At 34.8% G+C, this 25,159-nt stretch overlaps 2 protein-coding genes across 14 annotated transcripts in view; one reads left to right on the top strand and one right to left on the bottom strand.

The window, feature by feature from the left end:
• The window catches only part of LOC128545958 (dynein axonemal heavy chain 6-like), a 193,990-nt gene that overhangs the window by 72,841 nt on the left and 95,990 nt on the right, over window positions 1-25,159 (bottom strand). For all 13 annotated transcript variants that reach the window (XM_053519337.1, XM_053519282.1, XM_053519316.1 and 10 more), the window contains 7 exons: window positions 24,403-24,657; window positions 20,992-21,123; window positions 20,285-20,380; window positions 19,449-19,589; window positions 18,833-19,048; window positions 17,194-17,312; window positions 14,188-14,299 (listed from right to left, as the gene is read on the bottom strand). In XM_053519337.1, the coding sequence (XP_053375312.1) occupies window positions 14,188-14,299; window positions 17,194-17,312; window positions 18,833-19,048; window positions 19,449-19,589; window positions 20,285-20,380; window positions 20,992-21,123; window positions 24,403-24,657 (1,071 nt within the window). The remainder of the gene's footprint in view (window positions 1-14,187; window positions 14,300-17,193; window positions 17,313-18,832; window positions 19,049-19,448; window positions 19,590-20,284; window positions 20,381-20,991; window positions 21,124-24,402; window positions 24,658-25,159) is intronic.
• Window positions 3,430-8,568, top strand: LOC123528118 (adenosine receptor A3-like). Its single transcript, XM_045307871.2, has 3 exons — window positions 3,430-3,594; window positions 4,233-5,198; window positions 7,385-8,568. The coding sequence occupies exons 2-3, from the start codon at window positions 4,331-4,333 to the stop codon at window positions 7,663-7,665; spliced, it is 1,149 nt and encodes a 382-aa protein (XP_045163806.2). The 5' UTR covers window positions 3,430-3,594; window positions 4,233-4,330; the 3' UTR covers window positions 7,666-8,568.

Below are 25,159 nucleotides of genomic sequence, written 5' to 3'. Positions count from 1 at the left end.
AATGGACTGGCAAACACGATTTATAAAGAAAACCGGAGTGGCACTGTTTATCAAATCGGTCTTTTAAAAGACGTTTCAAAATGAAATTTTGTTTACATCAGAAGAGAACATATAACTTTATAAAATGTAGTTGCTTACTGAAATACAACGCCAGTAAAATGAAATATCCGTGGCCAACCCGCGTGACCTTTTGGTACTATACATGCGGGAAATTTGATCTCAGCGTTCACATTTATAACGTACACATTCGGTCCGCGACAGAGTATTCTTAAAATACTGAGGATGTTTGGCAGAGAATTTGTCACTTTGACACATTGTATTTTATAAAATTCCGTCAAAGAAGGAGAAAACTTCACAATACGGTACCGAAGTCACGTGCTTTGGCTTTTAGACTAGTTAGGTACACGGTGTCAATGCCTCGGCAATTTTATCCCTGCAAGTATTTTCTCGAAAAAACATCGAAATTTAAACAAAGTAACGATCACATATAACACTGAATAACTGTCTTCATTGTATGGTAACTCGCGGTGACTGGTAAATCATTCTAAATGCATGACATGCTTATTTCTTTACTCTATCACGTTTTACAAATATGGCATATTGGAAATGCGGTGGGTGGGGTAGCGCCGATGTCATGATTTTCGTTTTGGACCGATTGAGTTCTCAAAATTTCCGGAGCCCTGTTGGTCATTACTTGATGAAATAAATCGTTAATAAAGCCTTTGGCTGTTTTTTTCATGTTAATTTTAACCTTTTTTTCAACCTACTTCCTGGTTTCTAATATCTTTATACATCATCTTGTGCTTTATGCAATGCACATGCTGTGAAACTCACTTTTTTGTTTAGAACTTAACACCATGTATCTTCATTTCTTGGTGGTTATAAATGCAATAAAATTCACTCAATTTGGACACAATTCAATATACAGTCTAACCTGTACTAACGGTCACCTCCTATCAGCGGTCATTTTATGACGCCCCCGACGGATTTTCCTAAAAACTGAAAAAGAAATGGGCCTTTCTTTCTCAGTTTTTAGCTCGCTTGTCACAAAGTGACAAGGTGAGCTTTTGTGATCGCGTGGCGTCCATCGTCCGTGCTTAAACTTTTGCTTGTGACCACTCTAGAGGTCACATTTTTCATGGGATCTTTATGAAAGTTGGTCAGAATGTTCATCTTGATGATATTTAGGTTAAGTTCGAAACTGGGTCACGTGGGGTCAGTAGGTCTAAAAATAGAAAAACCTTGTGACCTCTCTTAGAGGCCATATTTCTCAATGGATCTTCATGAAAATTGGTCAGAATATTCACCTTGATGATATCTAGATCAAGTTTGAAACTGGGTCACGTGGGGTCAAAAACTAGGTCAGTAGGTCTAAAAATAGAAACACCTTGTGACCTCTCTAGAGGCCATATTTCTCAATGGATCTTCATGAAAATTGGTCAGAAGTCTGAAAAATACCTATACTGGCTGCACCTCCGATCAGCGGTCACCTGGCTTAAGCGGCCAAATTGTCTGCTTCCCCTGGCTGGCTGCTTATTTTTTTTTTTTTTTTTTTTGTTTTGGGTTTAACACCGTTTTTCAACAGTATTTCAGTCATGTTACGGCGGGCAGTTAACCTAACCAGTCTTCCTGGATTCTGTACCAGTACAAACCTGTTCTCCGCAAGTAACTACCAACTTCCCCACATGAATCAGAGGTGGAGGACTAATGAATTCAGACACAATGTCGTTTATCAAATAGTCACGGAGAACATACGCCCCGCCCGAGGATCGAACTCGCGACCCCGCGATCCGTTGACCGGCGCTCTACCTACTGAGCTAAGCGGGCGGGTTGGCTGGCTGCTTAAGACAGGTTAGACTGTAATTGGCTTCCGGTCATAAGCAGGATCTTTGAGTGAATAACTGTGCGTGTTGTTTTTTTGCACCTACGACGGCAGATGACAATTGAGCAAATACAAGCACGTGCAGCTTTTCGCATCTGCGTTTTGCAGACGATTAATGTCCACTCGAGATAACCAATATCAAAACAGAGCACATTTCAGTTAGGGATTAAAAATTAAGTCAAAATATCGAAAAAACTTGAAATGACCAAATCGAGACATCTGTAGTTGATTTGCTTAAAATAAGAAGGAAAAAAAATCAAGACGGGGAAAATCCACTTGATTGAAATAACCGAAGTCGAGATAACAGTTTCTGACTGTATATATTTTGTGCAGTGCTTCCGGGATGGGACCTGAAAATGTCTTCGAGACTGCAAAAATTTTGAGATAAGTGAGTTTAAGATATTGAGTTTCAACTGCATTTTGATTTATCAGCAATTATAAAAGGGTTGTAAGTTGTAACTCAGATATAATAATATAGGTCAATGACATATGTCAGTGACACAAATAGGTTTGATGTAAACTGGTAATGTCCAGACAGATGGCCACGAAGGGTGTCCAGCAATCTGGCCAAATCTCTCCTGTCCTTCAAAATAACAGAAATATTGATGGAAAAAGTGTTTTGCTTAAAGCATATAAAACAAATCAGCTAAAAATGTTTTATTTAACAATAACATTTTAATATAATTTTAGGGCCAAACAATAAACACCCAAATCATGATCTTTTATTGAAACTGCATCAAATGTTTTAAAAGGCTCTGGTGTTTTGCAAACATTCTCTCTAGCCTATAGGTGAATGGTGTAAGGAAAGTTATTTTGTAGTTCATTCCAGCCTGAGGTCCTTCTAACCTAGCAATCAGGGAAGTACATTTAGCACCTGAACTTTACAATTAATCACTATTGATTACATACAGTCTCATTATATGTAAATCTATTTTCAACATATTTAAGGTGATTTGCTATATTCAATTCAGGAAAGATAAAATAGTCATCTAGGTTATCATGTTTTGGTTGACCTTACTTTACAAATAAACCTTGATAACTAAATCTTGAAATGTGATGTAAGTTAATCTTGTATTAGAATTTAAAACTAACAAAGCAAAATATTATCATAAAATAGAATCACAAAACTATAAGGAAATAAATTCAAGGTACTCTTCAGACTAAAAACTATTAGCAATAGTAAAAAAAATCCAATTTAAAATATCCTTTTTTGAAAAATACTTGTTCAAATTTTCCTTGAAAAATGTTGAAAACTAAATAAATATCTGAAGAAAATTAAAAGTTTATGTTACTGAATTCATGCAATGGACATACTCTTGGATCAAACCTATACTGTGTTGGTGCACCGTAAAACCCAAATAAATAAATAAATGGATCAAAGTCCGAGTATAACAGCTAGGTAGCATTATTAAAGATGATAATCGGAGAACTTTTGATCGAAGGGATACTGATACTAACATCTTTTGTTTATCAATATCTTAAACACAAGACCTAGAAAATTAAACAAAGTAGGACCTTTACCTTTGATTATGAGAAGTATTGCAAGAGATATCTAATCATACTCATGTCAACTGCTACCGGCTATTAATATCTAAGATAAAAACAATCGTTGTTGGCTGACAGGGGTTGGGTAACTGATCATTTACACAAAAACACCTGATGACAGTTCCTAAAAAGTACTTTTTTTGGATTATGGTGGATTTTAGTTAAAGGTAAAACAAAATTAATTATTTTTGGTATATTTTAGTAATACTTTATGTACTTATTACTTTTCCTAATACATAACTTCTAATACAGCAAAATGAACAAAAAAAACCCTATTTTTGCCATTAATCCGAATATTAGTTACTCCAGTCATTTCATTCAATGCCATAGATAATTATATTAAGAATATTTTAATCAACTTTACATATTCAAATACATGCATATTCAAAAGCATAATAATTATTTGTTTGTTTGTTTTGGGTTTAACGCCGTTTTTCAACAGTATTTCAGTTATGTAACAGCGGGCAGTAACTTAACCTGTGTTCCTGGGTTCTGTACCAGTACAAACCTGTCCTCCGCAGTAACTGCCAACTTCCCCACATGAATGATCAGAGGTGGAGGACTAATGATTTCAGACACAATGTCGTTTATCAAATAGTCACGGAGAACATAAGCCCCGCCCGAGGATCGAACTCGCAACCCCGCGATCCGTAGACCAACGCTCTTACCTACTGAGCTAAGCGGGCGGGCTTTATTATATAAAGTGTTACTGTCAGTTGAATAAATTAGTTCTATCTATGTAATACTACTGAGCTGGTTTATCATTTAAAATATATTCACTTATTAAATTTTGATTCTATTTCAGTGAATATCTGGTTTAAATATGGAGTATTAAAACATGAATTAAAAAGAAGATTACAAATAAATTTGAATAAATTAACAGTGAATATAGGTGCTTAAAAAATGCCATCTTACAGTAGCTATAGCGTGGCCTGCAATGGTTCAACACTGGAAATTTTGACACTGGTTTTAAATTCTACCGGTAATAACACAGTTACCATGGAGACAGCGGATGGTGATGCACTATTCACTACTATGCATGATTACCATGTGACCTTGCGAGATCTTCTGGTTGCTATAGTGATGCTTGTACTTGGAAGCTGGATTATTTTATTAAACTGTCTACTTATACATACGCTTGTAAAATGTCACGCCCAACTTGAGGTGACGGACATGTTCATTCATAGCCTGGCAGTGACAGACACAGCCGTGGGCGTTCTAATATTATACAATTCTGCATATAATGTCATAAATTTTCAAAATAGATACGAGTGTTTAGTTAGATTTGGACTGATCCATACAATGCTGATGAATTCAACAGGATTTATATCATTATTAACAATAAATAGGTATATTAAAATAACTAGACCCTTTCAATACACAAATATTTTTAAAAAGTGGCGGATAGTTTTATTTTCTGCAAGTATTTGGTGTATTTCACTTGGAGTTGGTTTAACGCCTCTAGCAGGCTGGAATAAAGAATATGTGCCTACAAAACTAGACGAAAGTCACACTGCGTGTCGATATTTTGGAATTATGCAACCTGGATATATATTACTTAATGTGTCATTATACTGGATTCCACTGATATTAATGATTGTAATGTATTCACATGTAGCGAAAATAACGTGCCATCATTCAAGGATGATAACCGCTCAGGAACAAGTTATGTCAGGAAAGGTTGTAAAGATATTCGAGAGTCGATCATGGCGACTCACAAAAACAATCCTCATTGTCATTGGAGTTTATTTCTTCTGCTGGCTGCCAACAGGTGAGTTCTATTTCAATAGGAATTCTCTAAGTATACTGAGGTAGAGGTCTTAGTGGCTAAAAACTGCAGTATGGTATAATGTAGGATCAAGGTTTCGTGCAAAATAATACATATTACTTTTTACAGTTAAACACTGTCCATTCATTCATCAATGACTTGAGCCCCCTGGCTCACACGAGCTGTTAATCATGATAGTCCCTGGCCATTTATTCTCTGTTTGGCTTGCTTGAAACCCAGGACAATATGAGCAGTTAGCTCATAGTCTTGTGACCTCGACTGATTGATGTTTTACTGTAGTGTTACTGTGCACTTTGTTTTGTAAATCTTGATAATTTATGAAATTGAACAATTCTTGCATTGTTCAAATAGTAACTATTGAAATTGTTACCAAGCTTTCATAATCTTAAATAGAATTCAGTCTTCACTTAATTTTTCTGTAACAGGTAGGGCTGTCACTATTAATTGTGTTGCTGATGTTATTGATGATATGGTCAAGTCAAAATGATGAAGAAACAAGAGGGCCATGAAGGCCCTGTATTGCTCACCTGACCTACTGACCTAAAGATCATCAAGATTAACATTCTGACCAAGTTTCATTAAGATATGGTCATAAATGTTGCCTCTAAAGTGTTAATAAGCTTTTCCTTTGATTTGACCCTGTGACCAAATTTTTGACCTGACATGACCCAGATTAGAACTTGACCTAAAGATCATAAAGTTTAACATTCTGACTAAGTTTCATGAAGATACGATCATAAATATGGCCTCTAGTGTTAACAAGCTTTTCCTTTGATTTGACCTAGTGACCTAGTTTTTGACCCCACCTGACCCAGATTTGAACCTGACCTATAGATCATCAAGGTAAACATTCTGACAAAGTTTCATTAAGATATGGTCATAAATGTTACCTCTAAAGTGTCAACTAGCTTTTCCTTTGATTTGACCCCGTGACCTAGTTTTCGACCCGACATGACCCAGATTCGAAATTGACCTAAAGATCATCAAGTTTAACAGTTTCATGAAGATACAGTCATAAATGTGGCCTCTAGAGTGTTAACAAGCTTTTCCTTTGATTTTACCTAGTGACCTAGTTTTTAACTCCATCTGACCCAGATTTGAACTTGACCTATAGTTCATCAAGATTAACATTTTGACCAAGTTTCATTAAGATATGGTCATTAATGAGGCCTCTACAGTGTAAACAAGCTTTTCCTTTGATTTGACCCGGTGATCTAGTTTTTGACCCTACATGACCCAGATTCAAACTGGATATTGAGGTCATCAAGATTAATATTCTGACCAAGTTTCATGAAGATATAGTCATAAATGTGGCCTCTACAGTGTTAACAAGCTTTTCATTTGATTTGACCTGGTGACCTAGTTTTTGATCCCAGATGACCCAATATCGAACTCGTCCAATATTTTATCAAGGGTAACATTCTGACCAAGTTTCACTAAGATTGGGCCAAAAATGTGACCTCTAGAGTGTTAACAAGCTTTTCCTTTGATTTGACCTGGTGACCTAGTTTTTGACCCCAGCCCAGATGACCCAATATCGAACTCGTCCAAGATTTTATCGAGGGTAACATTCTGACCAAGTTTCATTAAGATTGGGCCAAAAATGTGACCTCTAGAGTGTTAACAAGCTTTTCCTTTGATTTGACCTGGTGACCTAGTTTTTGACCCCAGATGACCCAATATTGAATTCATCCAAGATTTTATTGAGGGTAACATTCTGACCAAGTTTCATTAAGATTGGGCCAAAATTGTGGCCTCTAGAGTGTTAACAGTCAAATTGTTGACGACAGAGGGACGACGGACAACGGACACAGGGCGATCACAAAAGCTCACCTTTGAGCACTTTGTGCTCAGGTGAGCTAAAAAAAGCGCAGATCAGTTTAAATATTTTAAGGATACAACTGCCTGTTATTTTTACTTATTTCATTCATGCTCTTTGTACCTTTATATATTTTGAAATTAACTTAAATTCTTTTTCTATAAAAATGATAAAAAAAATCAATCTCTGATAGTCCAGCTGTCACGTTCAATATTGTAGCATCACTGTAAATTTCATTAAGATTTATTGCAATAACAATATTAAAACTTTAACAAACAATATTGTTCTTAAAGGTTTTTTTTTATTGAGAACCATTTTATAATATTATATGGAATACTATCATTTTCAGGAGTATACTTCATGGTTCAAGTATCCGGTTCCATAGATTATCTTAACTACACTAAGCAAGGAAACATCCTCACATACACAACAGCAGTCGGATTCCTCAACAGCCTCATGAACCCAATCATCTATGCTACAAAGATACCGTGTGTCAAACAACGCTTCACGAAAGTGTTTTGTTGTAAACAACAGAGAAGGCAATCATTGCACACCGTTGTTTTTAGTACTGAAAATATGATATCATTAGGAAGAAGAAATAAGACAGCTTTAGATCTGAAACATATATAACATAAGCCTAATGTTGAGTTTAATCCAAAGTATTCCTTTTTTTAAAACTGGGATATATAATGTGGATTGCTAGACGTTCTTTAAGACTAACATCAACACCCTTGGCAAAATACTTGTAGAAATAACAAGAATTAAACCAAAGCAGTGTACATAAAAAAGTGACACCTGTCAAGCTATCAGTCTTGCAGACTGGTGGTGTAAAATCAAGGAACTTTGTATAACAGTAATGAAGCAACATCAATCTACCTGAGATCTGATGGGTGACAAGTTGCCAGAGTTATATGAAGGATGCTGTAACACACTGCCCCAGGGGGTATTTTCAATCACATAGTGCACTCTTTACTGATACTACAAGACTTTTAGTATTGAAATTTGCATACATGGAGAAAACCACTGCTACCATCATAACTAAAGACTTGATATATACATATATGAACTGTTGTTCTGAGATTGTTGCTTATCAACTCTTCTGTTGTCATAATTAACCTTTAGAAAGACAGTAGGGTTGACTTTCTAACAAATCTCTGGGGTCATAACAGATGCAAGGTTTTCTGCTACACATACAGGGACTTCTAGGCATTATTCTTTGTTTTTCAGATAAATGATCTTATACTGTCAGTTTCTAATCAAACATTCAGAACTAGCTAAAGAATGCAAATAATGGAACATTCTTGAAAACAAAGGATTTTTACAGCAAAATGGAAGACAGGCACGACTGGAAAAATCTCTAACCAGACATTTTAACCACTGCCATAATGACAAACTGATGTCAATAACATATCACTATCTGTGTTGATAAAGTTTTATAATATCAAATTAACTGTGATACACCTTTAAACTTTTATCTGTGATAATTTATTGTAACTTTATATATGGTATGTTCAATTTTATTAAACAATTATCTCTTTATTTGATATTGTCACTGATAAGTCATGAAAGATTTCAAAATCTTTCTGAATTCTTCTTTAAGATGGACACTACTTTTAAAACAATGTGTTCAATATAACAGGTCAGTCTTCTTTAAGCCAGTGACCTTAGGAAGAATTCCTGATCAATTTCTTCCTGGCAAACCTTCAGTTAGAGATATTACAAAAATCTATGTTTAATGTAAACATATTGTCAGATGAACAGAAGACTTGTGATGGTGCTGATGAGAAAATATACGGATTAGTGAATACATTTGGTTTACTTGAAGCACATAGCTCTCATGAAAATTAATTATTAAAAAAAATTGTCAGACTGCACCTTTCAGATACATTTAAAAATACTATCTCTGCCGAAGTACAAATGCAAGGAAAGAAACGGACCATCATTTCTGATGCAACAAGGAGCAATTTTACTCAGATTCATAAATATTACCTCCCCTGAAGCAAGGGCATAATTATGTTCGATAGGAATGAGAGCAACCAATATTACCTGCTTACATTTTAAACAAATACTGCTTCTACTAAAGCGAGGGCAATATGTTCTCAAAGTCTGAGCTCTGAAACAAGTGTACACATAATCAAGGAATGAGTTTTGAACGAGTAAACATGTACTCAAGGAATGAGCTTTGAAACAAGTGCGCTTCATGTGCTTTGAAACAGTGTACACATACTGAAAAAATGAGCTTTGAATTAAGTGCTACTTAAGGAATGAGCTTTGAAACAAATGATGCACTCAAGGTATAAGTTTTAAAATAAACAAATATTTTTGAATTGTTGTAAGTGCATTTGCACTTAAAGAATAAGACAAACAAGTAAAATTCTAGTGCACACATACAATTTGGAAGAAAGAAAAAAATTTACTAGGAAATTTTTCAATTACTTTTTGATATGAGTAAATAATTTATCATAATTATAGTTTGAGTGACAATATTCATCCATCATCAGTACATCATCATACTTTAATGCAAGCCCAGTTAGCTTTAGACTTCTAATCAGGAGGTCACAGGCTGGAATCCATGGCAAAACGTGCAGGAAGACCCAAGGTGCCCCTCTGTGCATTATTTCATCATGAGTGGGCACCTGGGTAGAACCACAGACTTTCCATAAACCAGCTGGATGGCTTCCTTACATGAAGAATTCAACACCCCGGGCAAGGCTCAAACCCACATCAGTAAGGGGCACGTGACTTGAAGTCAATGACCTTAACTACTCAGCAACAAAGGCACCCTTAATCTATGGTTATTGTCACAAAATTGGCATTTGCTTTTATACAAGTAAGAAATCCAGAAACCCTGATTAGGTCAGCAGATTACCTTACCTTAAAATGCTGTCTGAAATGACATAAAAACTTACACAACACGTAAGTCAAGCAGCAGGTTTCAAGAATTACAGGACATTTATAACATTTGAGCCACACCATGAGAAAACCAATATAGTGCATTTGCAACCAGCATCCGCGCAGTCTGGTCAGGATCCATGCTGTTAGCTTTCAAAGCCTATTGCAATTAGAGAAACCGTTAGCGAACAGCATGGATCCTGACCAGACTGTGCAGACTGGTCTGGATCCATGCTGGTCGCAAATGCACTATGCTGGTTTTCTCATGGTGCGGCTCATTTAATGTTTTTGCAGAGAACATGAGAAATAATGTGTTCCATCACTTAAAATATTGAGAAGAAGAAACATCAAATTACTGTTGAATTATTTTAAAATGACCAGGATGCTTACAAAGTTTGGATGAGATTACCCATGGGAAAATGTTAATGTAGTAAATAATTGCACGAAAGTGGAAACTAGATCTTGTTAATGCAGGAGGACACACATATTTATGGTGAAACACATTTATGACCATTGTTTGTATAATCATTTCATATGACAAGATGTCGTGTCAGAATGATTCTGCAATTACCCCAAGGACTCTATATAAGGAATGTACCAGAACATTTGCCTGACTTTGACATATCTCAAAATATTTTTGCCTGGTATTAGACATGAGATTTCTGTCTTGCGAATGGTATAAACTGACATTATGATCAGACAAGAACTGGGCAGAGAAAACTGGATTTAATGATAAGAGTTAACGGATATTAACTAAGTTTTCTATGGCTGCTTTCCAGTTGACAGTGACCAAAACATTTTCTAGATCTTATTACATCAATTTACTGTAAAGATTAGGCTACAAATAGTGACAGCTGCATTATTATGCTCAGACTTTCTTGCGAATTTATAAATATATGAAGTGAAGAGAGTATGGAGGAATTTCTAGCATATAACTTAAATACTACTAACAATCTCTCAGTTCTTCAAAATTTAACAAATGCAAGTATAAAACATATAGACATAAATGCAGCTGCTGTCCAAGATCATTATAACAGTGTTTTATATGTAACAGCTACAGGGGCAAGAGTTACTTATGGATATTTTGCAGTTTGTATATTGACTATAATACTTGCTGGATGGATTATTTACTTGAATGGACTCGTTATTCAAACTCTGATCTGTCATAAAATACACAGTGATGTTACGGACTATTTTGTGTCATCTCTTTCTATTGCAGATTTAGTTACTGGCATTTTGTTATTGTATGTAACTTCATACAGTCTGCTTCAGTACCAGAATTTCTGGGAGTGTCTATTTCGATTTGGACTTACGTATGGCGTATCGCAAAGCTCTTTCACACATATTCTCGCTATAACATTTGACAGATTTATCAAAATAATATGTCCCTTACGTTATTTTACACTGATCACAAAAAAGACAGTGATCATCACATCATCAATAATCTGGGCAGTTTCAATAATCATTGGACTGCTTCCCTTACTTGGTTGGCACAAAGAGTTCAAACCCAGCAACAATGGTGACACAGTCTGCAGATTTTTTGGTGTGCTTCCTGATGGATATTTTATTTTGAATTTTGTAACCAGTCTGATCACCTCTCTGGGCATGTTGTCAATGTATGCTTGTATCATATACACAGCTATTCAACAACAGCAGCAGATGAAGAACCTGATGGAGGGATATGAAATAACAAATCCAAATTCTGATGACCAGAAATGGAAACTTGTGAAGACAGTTGCTCTTACTGTACTATTTTCTAACCTGTGTTGGTTCCCTGGGGGTAAGAACTATATTAGTAGCTTCATTTGAGAGATAAGTAGAGTCACTTTATGCTGAATTTCAGATGTCTCAAATATACACTTTCAAATTATTAAATGCTTATAAACAATTTTCATATTTTTGTGCTTTAACTTATTTTCAAGGTAAATAATGGAGATTTAAGGTACATTTTCTTTTGCTAACACAAACTGGAAACATTTAAAGGAATACTAGACCCAAATTTCACTTTTGAAAAAATGATGTTAAAAATAGCACACACTATATACAATGTACAAACACAGCATAAATGTGTGCTACCACTAAAAAAATGGAAGTTTTTAAAAAAATCCTACTGTTACTGCATGACATTTAATTATGGATCTAGCTCTACAAACACAGTTAATTTATATCTTTAGTAAAGTTAAATAAATTTGATAAGGTTTTTCTACATTTGAAGTAAAGATCTAAATATAAAATATTTTAGTGAAAATAAGCACTGAATCTCTTTAATAAATTGATCTTCTTTTTTTTCAGTCGTAGTAATTGTGTTACATATCCTGGGTAAACTGGATCACATGTCATATGAGGCAAGAGGAGATTTGATCACGTTCTGTGGGCTGGCTGTCTTCCTAAACTCACTGATCAACCCTCTTATTTACGCTGCCAAAATTGACGAGGTGAAGAAAAGATTTATTTCAGTTCTATGTTGTCAGCGTCCAGTGCGAGGAAGAATACTAAGTCAGTCAGTCACAAGACAATCTTCAGAAGTTTAACATTCTGATCTACTCACTTCAACTTACAGTCAAATTTGAAGATGTGATGGCAAGATGACTATTTCGTTCTATCAGAATAAGATTTAAGACAGTCAGATTAAAGTGACATACCCAAAATGGCAACTAAACCTTTTTATCAATGCTATGATTCTATGCTATTAAAACAATGTAAAGGTAAGATAATATAGTTAATCCATTCTGTTAGGCTCAGTGAGAGGATAGACTGACAGCAACTCAGGGATGAGATAATCATATGAGTCTTAAGTTCTCCATAATATTATACTGTCTGAACTTTAAAATCAAATTGATTAGTTATGCTCGCAAAAGAAAGGGAATAGGATAATGTTCATTTCTTTTTTGAGCTTTCACTGTAAATCTGTAGACAGACCTTCAGAGGAATTATTGTTTTGTTTTTTAAGTTTAATGCTTTCTGAGACATCAACATTTTTTATACAATATAGAATCTTACTTATTTTAAAAAAACTTCAGAATATACAAGAGAATTTGGAAAATTAAAAAAAAAACACACACATACAAAAAACAAGGTTGTGTAATTATTTTTGCTAGGCTGATTTGAAAAAAATGAAACCTCTCACAAGTTGTGAAAAAGATATGGTCTGAAATATGGTGAAATAAAATGTATGTGTTCCTGTACTTGTTTTTGAAATTTTTGCACATGATTAATGAAATTCACACATCTCTCGCTTATTTTAAGACAGTGTTTGAATCATTTAAGATTATGAAACATTTCAATATCATATATTTTCTTTAGAAAAATAGTAACTTTGCTATTTTAATAAAATGCTTTTCATTTCTGTATACATAGTCCAGGTTTTATTTTGCATAATGTCCAAATAATGACTTTACTCCATTACTTCTTGTTTATAAAACTTGCCAAACTACCTTAAGTGATACTAACAATTATTTGATAACAGCCAAAAGATTTCATCAAATTTGCAACAATTCATATTTGCAACTTACTTTTACGAATTATAATCAGTTGTTTGGTTATACAGTAATCAATACAGTAAACAGTATCAACATTTCGGCCAAATATCTTGAGAAAGGATGTGTAGCAGGAGTCATCCATCTATATCCAAGTCATCATAGACTGACATTTATTTTTTGTCTCCATCAACCTGTACTGTCATTTAGCAATTTCTGGCCATCTGTGGTTTGTTTGTACCACTTGAAGATAAACGACTGAATACTGCTGTGGAGTCTACTTCATTAATTTATATATTTCAGTCTGTGTTCGAAAATTTTTCCATGGAACTTAATAGCTGCCTAATATTCCATGTGCTCAGATAATGACAATACATAAGTAGTACACAGCAATACTCCCTTAATCTAACCATTCTTTACTTTCACCTGCAATGTCGAAATGACACCACAGCCTTGGTGCAATTGCTTCCACACCTTGCTGCACTTTTATGTAATTTTTGGAAAAAAAAACACTGGAATATCTGTGAGAAATTAGCAGTCAAATTCCAATCATAACAGATACAGGTTGTGCAGCCATGATAATTATAACTTTTTATGTGCTTCATCTTTTAACCAAAATGGTTTGAAAAACATATAAATATATGACACAGAGGTTAAAAACTGCAATAATAAATTTTGTTTGCACTATACAATAGGCATTCTTTCATAGCAAAAGCCTAGCCCTTGTAAAGAGATTAAAGTACACAACTCGTATGATTATTGTATTTCAATCACATAACCTTACCTTTAGTAACATGGCTTCACCAACTCTGATAGAAGATTCTAAAGTCCTGATAAAGTTTGGATCTGTTGCTGTGACAACCTTCAGCTTGGATCCCTCCATTTGTTGTATCCATCTGTAATATAAATCAAACAATTAATTTATTCCTTATGCTATCTGTGCTTTACCACTTTAACAGACTGTATTAAACTAATTAACATTTACTTTTAGAATGTTAAAAGGGTACTGACGATACAGCAATTACTGGTTTATCTGAGAAAAGGTTAATGATTTTTTTGTTTTGAACATATTCTGTATGAGTATGTTTGAGATCAAGGAATAAATACTCTAGATATCAAGTGCACTACAGACAGGCTGGAACAATCCTGCTGGTACACAAAGTTGGCTGAGATTTTTTCATACATGCCACATCTCATGCTAGGAGTCTTTTTCTCCCGTATTTTCAGTAAATCTCCCGGTCTCCCGCCGGGACATGAAAACCTCCCATCAAAAGATAAATTCGAAAAAACGTCTTCTGTCCAAAAATCGTATCTCGGACCCAATGTAGACCTTTTAGAAAATACTTGAAATTCAATATCAAGTAGCCCGGAAATACTCTTCAAACATAATTTTGATAGTTGTCTACAATCTCTACAGTAGCTTGTTTATCGAGAGATACAAGCCTGAGGCATTAATTATCTTACCACCCACTGTCACCATCTGCAAACAATTAACCATTTAATCTTATGCGTAGGTAATTGTAAACAGGTGCATGCGAGATTTTAGACTGATTCAATAACATCAAAGTTGCTGATCTGTAGTTTTCAAAACAATATGAAAACCAGCCTTAAAATTACGTCATTTCACCGCCACCTGCCAAAGTGTACTTTCGTTTTCGCTGACCTCAGTGTTTATTGAGCCATTAGAGGATGAGACAGTTTATTGCTAACACCGAGTTTATGCTTCTCAATTTAAATACTTGCACAACATGCAAAAAATCAACCAAGATTTAACAAAAATTGGCGAGTTAATGTCCGAAACTACACAGAATTTTGGACAAACATGAATTCGGATAAGTGAATTTTATGAAATAAATTGCAATTTATACTGCCTGAAGAATTGACTGCCATTCCTTTGTGATATTGTCATGTTGCAATAATTAACTGAAAAAGAATTCCCAGTTTAAATACATGTAGTTTTAATCTAAATATGGACAATCAAGCAAGAGAACGACTATCATTTTTGTTTTAACAACTTCATTTTTGAAAAAAATGTCTGCCCTTATAAGACTGTTTTGACATGATATCTCCGCAATCTTTTGAGTATTGTATGCTTTAACATGTCAAAAAGACCACTCTCTCCAGATGCAGAAGCATCAACACATAAAATTAAAGCAAAAACAAAGTTCCTTGTCCAATCTTTCACGGAATTCTGTATTTCCTTGGATTAAGTAAAGTATTATAAGTAATAATCATGCATTCTGTACACAACTGTTGGCTCCACTCATCAATTCAATATAGGAAACTTGATGATTCTTTCATGAAAATGGCTATTTAGCACATAAAAAATGAGTGAATTAAAGTCTCCCTTATTTTAACCCAAATCTCCCTAAAACAAGAGGACCATGATGGTCCTGAATCGCTCACCTGTCTCCATATGACCCAATTTTCATGAAGATCCATTGAAAAATATGGCTTCTAGAGAGGTCACAAGGTTTTTCTATTTTTTGACCTAATGACCTAGTTTTTGAAGGCATATGACCCAGTTTTAAACTTGATCTAGATATTATCAAGGTGAACATTCTCACCAATTTTCATGAAGATCTCATATAGAGTATGGCCTATAGAGAGGTCACAAGGTTTTCCTATTTTTATACCTACTGACCTAGTTTTTACCACATGTGACCCAGTTTCAAACTTTATCTAGATATCATCAAGGTGAACATTCAGACAAATTTTCATGAAGATCCGTTGAAAAATATGGGCTCTAGAGTGGTCAAAAGGTTTTTCTATTTTTAGACCTACTGACCTAGTTTTTGACCGCAGTTGAGCCAGTTTCAAACTTGACCTAGATATTATCAAGATGAAGATTCAGACCAACTTTCATACAGATCCCATGAAAAATATGGCCTCTAGAGAGGTCACAAGGTTTTATATTATTTGACCTACTGACCTAGTTTTTGATGGCACGTGACCCAGTTTCGAATTTGACCTAGATATCATCAAGGTGAACATTCTGACCAATTTTCATGAAGATCCATTGAAAAGTATGGCCTCTAGAGAGGTCACAAGGTTTTTCTATTTTTAGACATACTGACCTAGTTTTTGACCGCAGTTGACCCAGTTTCGAACCTGGCCTAGATATCATCAAGATGAACATTCTGACCAATTTCATACAGATCCCATTGAAAAGTATGGCCTCTAGAGAGGTCACAAGGTTTTTCTATTATTTGACCTACTGACCTAGTTTTTGAAGGCATGTGACCCAGTTTCGAACTTGACCTAGATATCACCAAGGTGAACATTCTGACCAATTTTTATGAAGATCCATTGGAAAGTATGGCCTCTAGAGAGGTCACAAGGTTTTTCTGTTTTCAGACCTACTGACCTAGTTTTTGAAGGCACGTGACCCAGTTTGGAACTTGACCTAGATATCATCAAGATAAACATTCTGACCAATTTTCATAAAGATCCCATGAAAAATGTGACCTCTAGAGTGGTCACAAGCAAAAGTTTACAGACGCATGACGACATACGACGGACGCCGCACGATCACGAAAGCTCACTTTGTCACTTTGTGACAGGTGAGCTAAAAAGCCCTGTTGAGGCAAATCTCCCTTATTGACCATCTGAAAATATGGCATTGTATGTTTTTTACCTATGAAAATTCTGACCATGTTTGCTGAAAAATGGATAGTGTGCAGATGATTTTTGTTGACACAGGTCGCTGTAGGTGATCTTATATGTTCTGTTAAGAGGGGAACTCTCATAAAACACAAAATTAGGCAAATTACTGAACAATTATACATACGCTGCAGCCTGACCCTGAGGGTCAATGAGAAGGGGCCATTTGTTGCCCTTTTTCACCATAATGGCATTGGCTGTAGAGTGAGTGTCCAATGGAAGTCCCTCATTTTGCCAGATCAATATCTGTAACAAACAAAGTACACACTGGATTAAGCAATGATCTTTATATACAGGGAAAATCTTATTCAAATCAATATTAGAATAATTGAACTGTTCGGTTTATTTCAATTCTGAGTGAAAGAAACTATCACGTTTTGTATAATTGTAAACAGTCCTGGTGCAGTACTCCTTGTGTGTGTTCAGGTTTCTTTTTCAACAATTTTCAGTCATATAAATGATTGTGTCTACTAGTAGCTGTAAGCATCCATCTTTATAGTGCTGCCTCAATGGAATATCATGACACAGACACCCAACAAGATAGCCCACCGAGCCACATTATACTGACACCATATAATTTTACAGACAAACAGAAAAATGAACTCTCAAATTAGGAGGAAAATGTACTGTTTTTCAATAGCTGTGGTCATTTATATTGACAGCCAATGTGCAAAAACATTTTTGATATTGCTGCTTTTGGTAAATCACTGAGGGATTCACTTATAATGAATTAAGTGTAAATGTCACTGTCAGGACTAAATTAGATTTTAAATCTGCTGTACAGGACTCAGGATGCACAATCTTTCTAAATCTTACTCCATTTTTTTCTTGGCAAATGCATATTTGATTTAAAATAGTAAGTGTAGTTTTATTTAAAGTACTCGAGTCAATATCATTAGATATTTTGGGAAAATGTCCGAGGACTACTGCACAGAGTCATTTTAATGTTTACTAATTTTTTCAAATGGAGACCCCTGTTAACTGAAATTATCCACTGACAATAAAAAACACTAACTTTAAAATGAATTTGACTTAATTCAGAAAAAAATGCCACAAGAAGAAAAATATTACTGTAACACTTCTTCTAAGTTAACTTTCAACACAGACATCTTTTAAAAGATTTAATATTCTTCCATACAGGAAAGAAGAGAAAGCCTATTTTGCAAGGAACTAATATGTTCCTCATACAAAATATCAGATACTATTAATATAGATTAAATGAAGATCAATGAAGGGGACTCATACCCTCACCAAAAGCTTATTTGAATTGACCTTTGCCTTCCAGAGCTGCTTTAAATGAGAAATATTGAACTGTGGGGTTGAATATTTTTTCTTTAAATAAAAAAAGTACAAAAAGGGAGATAATTCTAAACAAACAAGATAGAGTTATAGCTGTTTTGTAATACACTAAAAATCAACCATCATCCTATCAAGTAAAATTAAAATTCCTTTCAAAGGATTTCCAGTTACTGCCCAGTACTAGTTCTGTGTGAATATATATAAAGATACTACAGATTGCAGATTGTTCATATTCACTCTTATCATGCTGGACATGACTGATTCTGCCTTTTCAACCAGTGTAGATCATGATCAGCCTGCACATCCATGCAGTCTGGTCAAGATCTGCACTGTTTGCTATTCAGTCAGTATTTTTTCAGCATGAACCCCTTTTAACAGTTAATGGTACACTCCAAATTAAAAGATGGACAGTTCATTATAGAAATTTAGCAGGGTAAGGGTTAGAGGGTTTTGATCTCATATATTACCTGATGGGCATCCACTGTATTCTTGATGAGATCAAAATCTTTGGTGATTGGAATGCTTGCATCCTTACATTTTCCCACCCACTCATTGATCAGCTGTTTACGGTACTTGGCAGTGAATGGTCCAATATAGCAGACACTGGCTGCAGCCACTAGCGTATCCCCCACAAGACCTTGTAGCTTGAAATCCAGTTCATTGACTGACTCGGCCCATCTCACCTGTGTAATTAATGATGATAATTAATGATAACGTTATCATTTCAGATCTACTTATCATGATAATATATCAAATTATCACTGACCTTGTTGACTTCTGTTTTAATTCATGAAGTACAGGTCATATCTACATCAGGCATAAACTTCACACACTAACCCCTAAATTGTAGATATAACATGATACAAGGTTAATAGGGCTCGCTCTTTTCCTGACTTTGTTCGAGTGAAAATTTTCCAAACCATGTACATGTATATGATGTTAACATTTGTAGAAAGTACACAAGATTTTTTTTTATTTAATACAAAATTAATACTTAACTTTCATTACACCTGCAGCAGGTACATCAAGTAATTTCCTAGACCCAGTTACAAAACTGATATAATCAATTTAATAAGATATTACCTTTTCACCGGCCAGAGCTGCTATGAGTATACCAGCTCTACTAAGCCGTAATTCTGTAGTTTTCTGATGTTGTTTAAGAGATTCTCGCTGGTTCACACTTTCCTCGTATTTCTCTGTCAATGTGTTAAGATGTCCCTGAATCTGTCATTTATACAAGATTACTTTCAATGACAATGTCTATAAGATTGCACCTTCCAAGTTAGTATCTGTTAGATGGATGTATCACAAGAAGTCTAACACTTGTTGAATGACTTGTCAGTCAAATGAAAAACAACTGCTTGGTAAATTCTATTACTTGACATCAAAACTAAATTTTCTTTAACATATGATATAAGCCCAAAAGATTTTGTGTTTATTATAACTCAATGGAACAACAATATATATAAGGAGTCATGTAATAATGAATTATATGTTACATTGCCAAATCAAAAGTGGATCCTTTAAGTCAACAGGTGCTACATGGTATTAAATGGACACATTTATTTCACTGTTTTTCTTTGCTTATGACTATATTATGATTATATCAGATTAAAAATTTTGTCAGTGCCAAACATCCTTATATTTTTCTTCACACTGAAAGATAGCATTTCTACTATTAAATGTCCAAATAGCTTAAAGTCTTCATTTAGTTATACTAAGAAAACAAAAGAAATTGTCTGAAAAGGGGAAATACACAAAATATGTTGTAAAAGAAAGCTTATTCTCACGTGAAAAACAAATATACAAGAGCAGTTTTAGTTTCCGCTCAGATGTTTCTTCCAACAGAAAAAAAGCCGACTCTAGGGAAAAAAATCTGACAATACATATATCTGAGATTACAGTATATTTCTATTTACCTTGTTCAGACTAGCTTGTTTCTGAGCAAGGCTGTTCTGAGCCAGTTTGAGGGCTTCCTGAGCCTCTTGTACTCTCTTCTGCTTCGGCTTTACCATCTATAATTATAGTGAAAAAAACTTTTATTCACAATGTCTGGCATTTCAAGACTACAAGTTAAAACATGCAACATCAAAAACATTACATACCATTACCAGTTTATGAAAGAGTTGAATGCTTTTTGGATTAAAAACAAGCATCTATGGAATATGACTGATGAATTCATTGTGTTAGGATGTAACAATTTAACTTGCCAGGATGGATTATCCTTAACCCTGATACCATAATGGCTGACATCTCTTTTGAACAGAATTATTTAACAATTGTTTTTGTCTAAATATAATTCCTTGTTGAATGAAATAGCTTTTTTATATCAAGAATTTAATTTGAATTATTACAGATATGTAATCTTGCTCCATCATTTACTGAGTGTGTGAAATCATCATTTCTGTGGGACTACTTTTTGTGGGTTTTCTGTTTCAGTCTATCCAAAATATCAAATTTCAATGAAAAAGTAAAATTCCAATTTATTTTATATTCAAAACTTGAAACGCATGAATTCCTCTTCCCGCAAATTTGACCAAAAGTACAAAATTTCCTGCCCATGAAATTTGATGACTTTACAGTATTTTGCCTCTCTGTAATTGACAAGGACGATTGACAGACTTACCTTATGCACTTCATTATAATGTTCTAGAGCTAGCACCCACTGACAGATGGACCTACACGCCACAGATACCTTGCCTACAGACTCGGGGTTAAAGTCTGGATGTTTTGTGTACTTCTTCAACTTGTGGAATACCTGCAACAGGAAAGTTTATCATATCAAAAGTTGTGAGTTGTTCACAAAGATATTTTTAATTCAATCCTTTATTTACCTTTTACCTAGCCTTCAAATATAAGTATCAATTCAACATTGCAAAAGTTATATTTAGTCAACTTGAGTAAGCTGCAGAAATAACAAAAGCTGTCTGGAAGGACAGCACACTTTTGAAAATATTTTCCAAAGAAGAACTGAAAATAACAGAAAACTGTCAATGTGAAACAAAAATTTTGTAAAGTCATAACTCTAGACAAAATATTGAGAAGTCTTGATGATCTGCACATGTTCACTTCCTGCTGAGGTTTCACTTTAACTAAATGGAAGATGTAGGCAGAGTTGAGTACACAAGGTAAAGATGTAATTGTTATAACGTTAAAAGTCCACAAAAGGAGCATAACTAAACAAGAGGGCCAAGATGGCCCTAGGTCGCTCACCTGAGAAACAAACCATAACAGTGTAAACATGTTTGACCTAGTGATTTTATGGAAACAAATATTCTGGCCAATTTTCATTAGGATTGGACCAAAAATGTGGTCTCTTGAGTTTAAACAAGTATTCTCTTTGACATGACCTTGTGATCCAGTTTTTGAGCCAGATAACCCATATTCAAATTTGACCTAGGTTTCATCAAGGCAATCATTCTGACCAAATTTCATGAAGATCACTTGAAAACTACAGCCTCTATCGCATACACAAGGTTTTTCTTTGATTTGACCTAGTGACCTTCTTTTTAACCCCATATAATCCATATTCAAACTCAACCTAGATTTCATCAAGGCAGTTATTCTGACCAAATTTTATGAAGATCAATTAAAAAATATAGCTCCTATCGCATACACAAGGTTTTTATTTGATTTGACCTAGTGACCTAGTTTTTGAACCCAGATGACCCATATTCAAACTTGGCCTAGATTTCATCAAGGCAATCATTCTGACTCATTTCATGAAGATCAATTGAAAAATAAAGCCTCTATCGCATACGAAAAGTGTTTCTTTGATTTGATCTAGTGACCTAGTTTTTGACCCCAGATGAACTATATTTGAACTTGACCTAGATATTATCTAGGCAATTATTCTGACCAAATTTCATGAAGATCAATTGAAAAATACAGCCTCTATCGCATACACAAGGTTTTTCTTTGATTTAACCTAGTGACCTAGTTTTTGATCTCAGATAATCTATTTTCGAACTTGGCCTAGATTTCATCAAGGTAATTATTCTGACCAAGTTTCATAAAGATCAGTTGAAAAATACAGCCTCTATCGCATACACAAGCTAAATATTGACAGACGACAGACAGACAGAAGACAGATGCCAGACATCAAGCGATCACAATAACTCACCTGAGCATTGCTCAGGTGAGCTAAAAACAAGAGGGCCGTGATGGCCCTATATTGCTCACCTGAGTACCATTGCTCTTAATGATATTTATTTATTTTATTCATTTGGGTTTTACGGCGCACCAACACAGTAAAGGTTATATGGCGCCAAACAGGACTACAAATTTACATCGAAATAAAAACATGAGTTATGGAATCAAAATCTGCATACCTGCTGGAATCACAGAGTTACAGCAAAACCAAGTGTAAAGACCCTATTAGTCGCCTCATACGATGCAAGGGTAAGGCAGTGGCTAAAATTCTTTTCTTACACAGATCATCCCGGAACCACATGGGGCCTCTTAATGATAAGATCAAGTTTTGACATAGATCACATAGGCATACACTTAAAATATCATCAGGATAAATATTTTCGTGCAACAGTCCCTTTTAACCTATGGGTCACATACTAGTCAGGGCCAATCTCCATACCAAGTTTGAGGGTCCTAGGCTCAAATGCTGCTTTTTTGTACTAGCATGACTATTCCTTACCCTGGAAGACTTCAATAACATTTAAAACCAATCTCATTAGATGCTGCTGAGGTATATCCATTTACATGAAATAAACTAAGGGAGAAAATTTGTCATAAATTCAGTCAAAAGTTATATACCCTGATTGTCCCAGTCCATCTGATGGCATAAATGACATTTCAAATCAGTATCTTCATAGGTTACTGAGATACACCCATTTCAATTTGAAACAAATGGAGGTAATTTGACAAAAAATCAGTCCATAGTTATCTACCCTGATTGTCTCAGTCCAACTAATGACAATAATGAAATTTCAAATGAGTCCTATAAATACTTACTGAGATAAATCCATTTTTATTAAAATCAGGGGAGGTAATCATGCATTGGTATATGCATGAAGAAGATACAGAGTACAAGCCTTTACAACAACTTATTAGAAAAGTAAGTAAAAGTAGAAATTTCTTACCATGGAAGACATAAATAACATTTCAAACCAAACTCTTTAGAAGCTGCTAGGTATATTCATTTACATAAAAAATAAAAGGAGGTAATTCGTCATAAATTCAGTAAATATGTATCTTCACTGATTGTCCAAGTCCATCTGATGGCATAAATGAAATTTCAGATCAGTATCTTTATTAGTTACGGAGATATACACATTTTAATTTGAAATAAAGGGAGGTAACTTGACATAACATCAGTCCATAGTTATCTACCCTGACTGTCTGAGTCCAACTAATGACAATAATGAAATTTCAAATTAGTCCTATAAGTACTTACTGATATAAATCCATTTTGATTAAAATCAGGTAAGGTAATCATATATAAAATAACTCCAGAACCTATGAATCATCATGGAATCCAAGATTTATTGTTGTTGAAGATATTTTGCAAGTTTGTATCAAATCAAACCATAAATGGTCTTTATATGGCTGCAAAAGCCAAAATAGCAAATTTTAGACCTTTAATGTTGTCTCTATTGTGTTCACAAGCAAAAAATAGCAAAGTTTGGCCCTTTAAGGGGCCATACCTCTGAAACCCATGATGGGATCTGGCCAGTTTTCGAAAGGAACTGAGATATTACGCCAATACAAGTTGTGTGCAAGTTATATTAAAGCTGATAGCAAAATGTGGTCTCTATCATGTTCACAAGGCAAAAATGGCAAATTTCTGCCCTTTAAGGGGCCATAACTCTAGAACCCATGATGGGATCTGGCCAGTTTTCGAAAGGAACTGAGATATTATGCCCATACAAGTTTGATTAAAATCAAATACAAAATGTGGTCTCTATCGTGTTCACAAGGAAATTGTGGACGGACAAAAGACGCATATGGACGGACGACGGGTGATCAAAAAAGCTCACCCTGTGAGCTAAAAATACATGCAAATTCAGTGAATTATATTTACCCTATCAGGGAGACTGTTTTTGTCAAACTGTAACAATTTTTTTAGGAAGTTTGGATCACCAAGCATCATTTTGGCAGTAGGCCAATCAGGCTTCTTCTGGAAAAGCAGGCAGACAGCATTGAGGACTGTGGCAACAAGGTATGGGGGGCTCATGTAAACTCGGATCTCTGATATTGAGGCTTTGTCCAGAGTCTCTAGTGAGGCTACAGCCATTTTCAGTGCAGGAATCACTGACTCAAGGTCACTCTGACACTCCTGAAAACAATGAACAAGTAAGTGAATTTATGGCATGCAACATTCGCAAAATCCTTTTTTTAAATACAAATCAAAGTTTTCATAATAACTAATTCATTTGTATATATGGATAAATAAATGAATTTCATTTTGCTAACTGTTCTTGACAGTGTATGAATTAATCACGGTTTCAAATACCCAACTTGACAGAAATCCTAAAACATAAAATATGCATGTATACAGTCCCGTTTAGCAAGAATAGTGCATTCAGATTAAAAAACACGAGCTCCGCCAAGCGGGGCAATATATGCCCAAAGGGTTATATCAGAGGATGGGAGCAAAATTTAAAGAACTTGACTGTTGAAGCCCAGGACAGGAACAACAAAGGGAAGAAATTCAGAAAAAAGTCCATAAAAAAATCCTAACCAGGTACAGGTATGTCAAAATACACCTAAAAATTGGAGATACCATCCATTTTGTACCACAGAAAAGTGGTCTCGGTTTTTCCCTACGACCAATAATA

Source organism: Mercenaria mercenaria, chromosome 1, assembly GCF_021730395.1.
Source record: "Mercenaria mercenaria strain notata chromosome 1, MADL_Memer_1, whole genome shotgun sequence".
Taxonomy (NCBI): Eukaryota; Metazoa; Mollusca; class Bivalvia; order Venerida; family Veneridae; genus Mercenaria; species Mercenaria mercenaria.
This window is presented reverse-complemented; position numbering and strand designations above follow the sequence as displayed.